We start from the raw sequence: 8,257 nt of genomic DNA on the forward strand, positions 1-8,257 counted from the left end.
GCATGTTGGGTTGTCAAGCAATGCCACAGGTGGATCTTCTTGTCACTCATTACAACACCTAGCCATTCTTTATCTTCTTTTCTTTTTTAGCGAAAATTGTTCTTAACAATTTTACTCCAACTCCAAATTTTCCATGTTTAATTTGACTTTTAAATTATATTAAGTATAAGACAGTCTTTATTTGGCAAATGATGGATGGAAACTGAAAACCTTAATTTGCGGTTATTTGCATGGAGAACTTACAAAAGTACATTAATTGCCATCTTATATTTATATATAGGCTAGTAATATAAATACTAGTAGGCCAATATAGAATTAACCTGTTGCGTTGCGCATAACGCGTAATGATTCTTGTGAACTAATCTGTTTTTTTACGAGTCGGTCACAGTTATGCGCGTGCGCAATCGACGTTTTGGGGAATGGGTTTGTCGAAGGGAACAAGATGGCGACTCAGGCAAAAGCGTCAACATATTTAGTAGAGTAGATGTCAAAATTCCAACTAATATAGCTTTTTATTGGCAACCCTGTAGGTTTCCATGCATCATGAAGACCAGGATCATGTTTTTGTGTAGAAATTGATCAGAATACGACTAATTTGAGCCAGCGAGATGTGCGAGAGCTATGCCCGCTCGCTGCTCCGTGTTTCGGTGGCGCAGATCTGCCAAGCGCTTGGCTGGGATGCGGTTCAACTCACTGCTTGTGACCTGCTATCTGATGTTCTGCATCGATATATTCAGCAGTTAGCAAGAGGCTGTCATCGATACTCAGAACTTTGTGAGTGCATTATTTTCATCCTGCTTACTATGATTTGGTAGCAATGTAAAAGATTGGATCACGTTGTTTTCATTTATCTCAAACGCTACCCCAGCTCACGTGAGGCCTAGCTAGCATGCTAGCTAGTTTTAGATGTCATCACTTGAACGTACAGTAGTAAGTACATAGCAAGCTAGCTAAAGGTAGTAGCCGCATTACAGCCGTCTGTGTAAACATTGTCTAGGATGTGAGTTCTGAAACTGGTATACAAATCGAGTACATTTCTAGCTATTGAACAAATTGTCCACGTTTTTAAACATTTTAAACTAACTATTGTAACAAACGTAAACGTGAAACTGGTCTCTGACAGATAGACAACAGTACAGCCCACCATGTGGATACGCTGGAAACACATTGCTAGGTTGTTTACAAACAGATGGATGGCACATTTCTAGGTGTTATTGTTAATATATATAGTTCTCAGTGATGCTATTACAGTGCATGAAATCATGTTGGCATATCACTAATTAAGTAGAATATAATATATCAATACAGAGGAATTTGACATGCAGCCTTATGTTTAAAGGCAGTTCAACATGTTATGTCTCACACACTGATGCCTTTTGTCAGATGGACGAACAGATCCTGTGTTGGATGATGTTGGCCAGGCCTTCAGGCTTCTGGGGGTGAGCTTGAGTGAGCTCGAGGACTATGTCCACAACCTGGAACCAGTGGGCTTTGCCCAGCAGACTCCACTCTTCCCTGTCAGCAAAAACAATGTGCTGCAGTTTCCTCAGTCTGGGGCCCGTGATGCAGAGGATAGGAAGGACTACATTCCAGATTACATGCCGCCCCTCGTCTCCTTACAAGAAGGTATTGGTCCTCACGGCTTCTTTTTAACCCTTGTGCTGCCTTCGGGTCACATGACCCAAAGGTTCATAACGAACCATCGTTGTGTTTACCCAATTTTACCCAATACAAAAACAAATAAAAATAATTTTCTTTTAACCTTCGCAATGTGGGGGGTCTGAGACAGCCCAACGGTTAAAAGAAAATGCTTCACTTTGTTTTTGTATGCGGTAAAGTTGTCGCAATACGATGGTGGGTTACAATGACTGATGGGTCAGAATGACCCGAAGATAACACAAGGGTTAAACTTGTGTGCGTTTGTTCTTAAGTGAAAAAAAATAATTTTCTCTTGTATATACTCTCTTCGATTTTCCTTTCACACTCGGTATCTGTAGAAGAGGAGGAGGAAGAGGTCCTTGCTGACATGGGAACCTCAGCTGAAGCTATGCAGGTTCCATTGGATGATGACGATGAGGATTTGGAGGATGATGAAGCAGTCAATGATGAGAACTACCCTGTGAAGAGACACCTAGATAGCCCTGACGCAGCCATGGGCATGATGCCGACCTCCAAGAGGCCACGTATGCATCCAGGCTTCAGCCCAGAATGGGGGATAGAGCCCAGGGAGCCCCTCACTTCCCTAAATCCCCAGCGTGTTCCGCCTGGTATGTTGGCATCTCACGATGGTCTGAGCTCACTTTCTCTATCCCCTGAACCACCCTCTGGAACTCCAGTCTCCTTCCGAGCCCAGCCGGTGATGCCCAGAAACCCAGACCACAAGTCCCATGGTACGCCAGGCCGCAAGCCCAAGGTCTCGTCCCCGGGAAGACCACGAACTAAGTCCCCCAAGGGTTTCAACGCTGGAGCTGTGGGTGGCAGCCCCATCCGCTCTCCAAAATCTTCGCAAAAGGAGAGAAAGAAATCTCCGGGCCGCACCAAGAGTCCGAAGAGCCCTAAGAGTCCTAAAATGGGCTCTACCAAAGCATCTCATCTGCAGGGGAAGACCGACGCTCTCCAGAGGTTGCCTCTCTCTGCGTTGAGCGAGCGAATGGGCAAGGAGAACATCCATATGCGTCAGAGCCTAGAGGAGAGAGAGCTGGCTGAGGCCCATTTCAGGAAACTTGAACCTGAAACTGCGGATATTGACGACTCCATAGATGCCGTGATTGCGAGAGCGTGTGCCGAGAGGGAGCCTGACCCATTTGCTTTCTCCTCGGGCTCGGAGTCTGAAAGCGACGGTTTCTCCAGTCCCAGGAGGCTCACCATCATGGAGCCGTCCACCCCCAAGCTTATGTTAGGGCCAAACAGCTTTGGGAAAGACACATCAACACCACTCCCCCTGAATGCAGGCCCAGGAAACTGGACAATGGATGACTCTATCAACGAAGTTATACGCAAGGTTAACCAGGGGGGTCCCTCAGGCACTCCCCAAAACCAAGATTACATGTCCTCGGCCTCAGCCTCACCACCAACTCCCGAACCGCTACTCAAAGTCTTTGAGGAGAAGAACAAGATGGTGTCCTCGGCAGATATCAAGAAGAAACTGAAGAAGGAGCTTAAGACAAAACTGAAGAAAAAGGAGAAAGACAAGCCGAAAGACAAGGACAAAGACAGAGACAGGGGCAAGATGAAGGAGAAAAGTAAGGACAAGAATAGGGACAAGAGCAAAGATTTTTCCAAGGAGGGCAAGATGCCCTGGAAAGACTTTGGCGTTAAGGATGATGACATCAGAGATCACTTCCGTCAGAGGGATTTGGGTGGGCCTGAGGGCTCAATTAAGATAAAGTCTAGAGATGTAGGAGAGGGGTCCAGGAAGGAGAAGGACAAACACAAAGATAAGCGGAGGGACAAAGAAAAGAGCAAGAGGGACAAGAGAGACAAGGGCAAAGACAGAGGGAGGGACGAAAGGAAACTTTCCACCCTTAACCCCTTTGGTCTTGGTGACATCCCAGCCCTCTTCAGCCCCTCCACCTGCTTGCGCATTCCCTCCATGTTGCCCCCTCTTCCCCCCATCCTCCAGGATAAGGATGTGAAGAGCAAAGAGAAGGATAAGAAGAAAGACAAGAAGGAGAAAAAGAAGAAGAAAGACAAGGAGAAGGAAAAGGAGAGGGAGAAGGCAAAGGAGAAGGAGCGGGAGAAAGAGGAGAAACGTAAAGAGAAAGAGCGGGAGAAGGAGAAGCGAGAGAAGGAGAAAGAGAAGGAAAAGGAGAGGATCCGTCTTGAAAAGGTACCCTTTCCTTTCAAATCTGGATTTGTGACCACTGATGCACAGAACTTTCTGAAGTGTCTGAACTAAAATATGTTGCTCTTCCCAAGGTGAAGGTGGAGACCTCTCCAGCTGTTCCATCTCCAGTTATCCCCAGGCTGACCCTAAGGGTGGGAGCCGGCCAAGACAAGATGTAAGTTTTGTTGATATGCATGGTTTGGAGGTTTTGTATTTTACACAGGTACATAGTTAGATTCTAATGTCATGTTTTTGTCCCTGCTCTTTATATATCACTAGTGTTATCAGCAAAGTGGTCCCAAATTCAGAACCTCCCAAAACTCTGGCTCCAAAGACCCCCATCGCCAAATCTGGACCAGGAAATCGCCCCAGGACACCTCCGCCTCCTCCGATACTCTCCCCAGTTGTACCTTTGTTGGTCCCGCCTGCCTCGCCACTCGCCCCTGCCGCTGCTCCTCTGCCAATGCTGTCGCCCGCGTCTATACTCTCTGCTGGAGGATCCCTCAAAACACCTGTACGGAGCGTGGTGACTGAGACTGTCAGTACATATGTGGTGAGCCTCTCTCCCTCTATCCCTCACAACTATCTTCTGTCAGCCCTTATGCAAGTCTGCTGCTAATAGTGCCCCGTCTGTGGTATTTACCTCAGATCCGTGACGAGTGGGGCAACCAGATCTGGATCTGCCCTGGATGCAACAAGCCTGATGATGGGAGTCCCATGATAGGATGTGATGACTGTGATGACTGGTACCACTGGTAAGTTACATTTCTTTCCTCTACTGGCTCAACGTACAGTAGAGTACTTGATTTATAGTATTCAGTAACAATAGTACAGTGACCACAGCAACATTGTTGTGCCACAATGATGAATGTACTGTGACAACCTTGAAAGAGCCACTCTGATCAATATAGTCTTCACTCTTTAGCATGTATGCGTTACTCCCCTCTTCTTCTTCTCCTCAGGCCATGTGTTGGGATTCTCACTGCTCCCCCAGAGGACCAACAGTGGTTCTGTGTTAAATGTGCTGGCAAGAAGAAGGACAAAAAACACAAGAAAAGGAAACACAAAGTGCATTGAGACTATGCAAAAAGCAAGTTTTTGATCTTTTTTGGACTGCTTCAACCCATCCTTGGAACACTCCTGGCACCGCTGTAAAAGAAAACTCATGTTTGACATTCACTGATGATTTCAGTGAATTAAATGAACTCATGCAAATTTTTGACCCTGTAAAGAAAAAAGAATCAAACCAGCACATATCCACCTTCCTTCTTTTCCTGTAGGCTCCATAATTACCACTTCCCATCTGTACATTAGGGCCTTTTGTTGATGTGGATGTCCAGCCATCAGGAATGTTTAGGTGGTTAATTTCCTACAAATTATGCCTTTTCTTCATGATTACAAAAAGACTGAGGTCAGTGTTGTCACAAAGCATTTAGAGAGAAGTCTACACACATTGTCATAGTGTCCCTGTTCTGTTCGAATTGCCACAAAAGGAAGTTAAAAATCATACTGTATGACAGATGCCTCTTTAAATCTTACCATTTTCTGCAGTAGCATAAATGTCATGTATATAAAGATGACTGCTTTTGTGTGTATAAATGTGTAAATACCAACTTCCAAGCCAAGTGCATTTTGTTCTTAGGATTCTGACTTGTTAAATCCATTTCCAGATATTGGTTTTAACTTGAATGATTTTCTGTAATTTCTGTATATTTTTTTAAATGAAAGTTTGTATTTTTATTTTTCTTCACATGGATTGTCCTGGAGTTCTACTATAGCTGTGCGTGTTGTAACCTGTCTTATTTTTGCAGATATTTCAATATTAAAGCCTAACAGTCTTTGTATGTTCTCAAACATAAATCTCATTGCCATCCAAAAATGTATTCTCTGTACAAATATCCTTGTATCATTTAGTTATCATCGGAGCAGTACTGCACTTCTCTCTTCATGCATTATTTTTACATGGAATGTTCTGTGTGCAATTTTCACCCCTAAGATCTTTTTCATTCATTGTTTTGATGCATTTAATTCATGAAAATACAGTGGAAATATTTTAACAGGCTCTTGAATTTGTTCCGGCTTTTAAAGGGGGTAGTATTTATTTGTCTCCAAACAAATGCTTGGGTGGTTGGAGCCAAGTGGAGTTGTGCATTTTCTATTGTGCTATGAACAGCATCCTCAGTTTTTTACATTTCTCTCAGTGACCACATGGTGTCATTCTTATTGCAGCCTAGACACGCTTTTAAATGCCAAATCATGTGAGAACCTGTCTTAATATGTTTGGACTTTTGGGGAAGTGTCATCCACAAAGGGAAACGTGTCTGTAGTAAAGAGCAACAAATCAACTGGTATAAATGTTTATAGGTGAAAATGACTACATAAGTCCCTGTTGTCACAGCTGGTTACATATAACATTGGCCTTTTTAGATCTTGGTTTACTTAAGACGAGTACATCTGGGCTCTTGATCTTGGATTCTGCCATCTTGACAGTGGAATTATCGGCAAACAAAACGGATAATGAATTATTCTGTAGCATGTACTAGGCATGTAAGAGGATATGTGAGTGGAAAGTAGATGGGTGCTAGAATAGAGTATATAGTCAAGCAAAGAGATGACTAGATAACAGCAGTATGGTATCAATGGCCTAGATAGAGAAGAGACATACCAGAAATCCTCAGATCTAAGTGAAATCAAAGAGGAAGTGAAAGGTGACAGGCCTTTGAAAGAGGAAGTGAAGCAAGTCCTCTTGCAAGATAAACTAAAAAACACATGGTGTCAGACATAAACAGACATTTCTCTGGTAGTTTTATCGTCGATACCATATACTCAAAACATCAGTCAGAATGACTCCACAGTGAGGGTAAATATTTGTGGAAAGTGGAAATAAACTCAAAAGCTTCACTAGTTAATAAAATGCAAAGCTTTTAAAAGATAAATCATCCTCACAATATGCGAGTTGCTACACAACTCTCCCTAATTACATTGAATGTCTATTCCTGGGTAAAACTTAGTCAAGCTGCTCATGGGCATTCATTGTCTAACTTTTGTACCCTTTCATGTAGGTGTAAAGTCTTGTACAGTTTCATCATTTTCTTCACTTTTGGCTAATTTAGATTGATCAAAGCTCCCTATAGCAGACCTTGGACTGATCTTATGGACTATAGATGTTTCACGGCCTATAAAGATACTGTCCAAACACATCCATCTCAAACTGCTTTTTGTCTTTTGTGGCCTAACTATATATGTTCCTGAGTGTTCCTAACTAATCTTATTTGAAAAAAACTACATCTTTACATTGCACTGCACAGAGTTTACTGTTATAGAATAAGAGTCATGATTAATCGTCATGAAATACAGAACTATGTTTCCTAATGTCCTATTATTTCATTTTTGTACATAGTTGTTTGTACAAAGCGAATATTGATAGCAGTTTCAAAACAAGCCACAAGAAGAAGGAAGTTAGCAATTGTGTTCAGTTCTTGCATCGAGCCCACCTGCCGTGTAGTGAACACATTAAGTCACTGTTACTCTTACTCAGGGGTGCAACGTGCATTTGAGAGTCTGAAACTGGGTTTCAGATAAACCGTACAAATAAAGCATCTCTTAACATAGTTTTATGGATTTATATTTAAAGTAAGACTGATAATGGACATGGGAAGCAATTAGTCACAGCACTAAGATCAACTTTTGTCTCAATCCACTCTGCACAACACCCTAAGCACTGACAATCATACAGGCTGAGAGACTCAGCTACAGTTTAAGAGTAGGATTTCAACATCAGCTTTAAAAAATTCATGTCAGCGGAAAGGGGAGCATAGCTGAAACCAGGGGGATTTGTGCTCATATCACAGGAAGAGAATCCCCTTTGTGTTAGTCTCATCCCTTATGACATCTGCACACTCTCATTACCCTGTTTCCAATGGCTTCCTTCTTAATGTCAAGTTGCTCTTAGGGGGGAACCTATGAGATTGAGGCCTAGGAATAATTTCTCATGGTTTTTGAGGGGAAGGATGTTTCAGCTATTACTGAAATGAGATTAGTGAAAGTATAATATTGTTTTACCGAGGTATCATGCCTGAAATAATAGGAGAGATTTAAGAGAATGTTGTGACTGCCTGTAAAATTACACACCTCAAGTATACAAATGAGCTGTTGCTATGCAAAAGCTGGCTCAAGAGTAGTTGCTGATGGGATGTTATGTTTGGTCGCTCCCATATAAGTATGTTTTGGATGCTATTGGCAGTTGGTGGGGTACAATGGCCCAAGGGTATCTTGCAAGCTATTGTATGTAGGACATCTCAATCTAGTTCATCTTGTTTAGATTGATTACATCTACATGCCTATAAGTATGCTTAAATTGATACGAATTTTGAGAATATTTGTCAAACTAATAGAGATCTAGAAATGCTTGTTGTCAGATTAATAGCCTAT

General features: G+C 42.6%; 1 protein-coding gene across 3 annotated transcripts; it reads left to right on the forward strand.

The window, feature by feature from the left end:
• Positions 1 to 404: 404 nt before the first annotated feature.
• On the forward strand, positions 405 to 5,666 carry taf3 (TAF3 RNA polymerase II, TATA box binding protein (TBP)-associated facto). Of its 3 annotated transcripts, XM_062462187.1 has the most exons (8): positions 405 to 774; positions 1,384 to 1,626; positions 1,998 to 3,829; positions 3,919 to 4,001; positions 4,106 to 4,379; positions 4,475 to 4,581; positions 4,789 to 4,916; positions 5,107 to 5,666. In XM_062462187.1, exons 1-7 carry the CDS (start codon positions 609 to 611, stop codon positions 4,901 to 4,903), a joined length of 2,820 nt encoding a protein of 939 aa, XP_062318171.1. In that variant the 5' UTR covers positions 405 to 608; the 3' UTR covers positions 4,904 to 4,916; positions 5,107 to 5,666. The 3 variants fall into 3 exon arrangements, with proteins under 3 accessions (XP_062318171.1, XP_062318170.1, XP_062318172.1); XM_062462186.1 differs by having other exon boundaries at positions 4,789 to 5,666; XM_062462188.1 differs by having other exon boundaries at positions 4,106 to 4,364; positions 4,789 to 5,666.
• Positions 5,667 to 8,257: the final 2,591 nt, after the last annotated feature.

Source organism: Osmerus eperlanus, chromosome 5 (assembly GCF_963692335.1).
Source record: "Osmerus eperlanus chromosome 5, fOsmEpe2.1, whole genome shotgun sequence".
In the NCBI taxonomy this organism is placed as follows: domain Eukaryota; kingdom Metazoa; phylum Chordata; class Actinopteri; order Osmeriformes; family Osmeridae; genus Osmerus; species Osmerus eperlanus.

Excerpts from the sequence above, each read along its gene's own strand:
- taf3 (XM_062462186.1), top strand. The coding sequence starts at position 609 with ATGTGCGAGAGCTATGCCCGCTCGCTGCTCCGTGTTTCGGTGGCGCAG. Across the intron at positions 1,627-1,997 it reads CCTCGTCTCCTTACAAGAAG|AAGAGGAGGAGGAAGAGGTC; the intron begins GTATTGGTCCTC and ends CGGTATCTGTAG. Across the intron at positions 4,380-4,474 it reads AGACTGTCAGTACATATGTG|ATCCGTGACGAGTGGGGCAA; the intron begins GTGAGCCTCTCT and ends TATTTACCTCAG.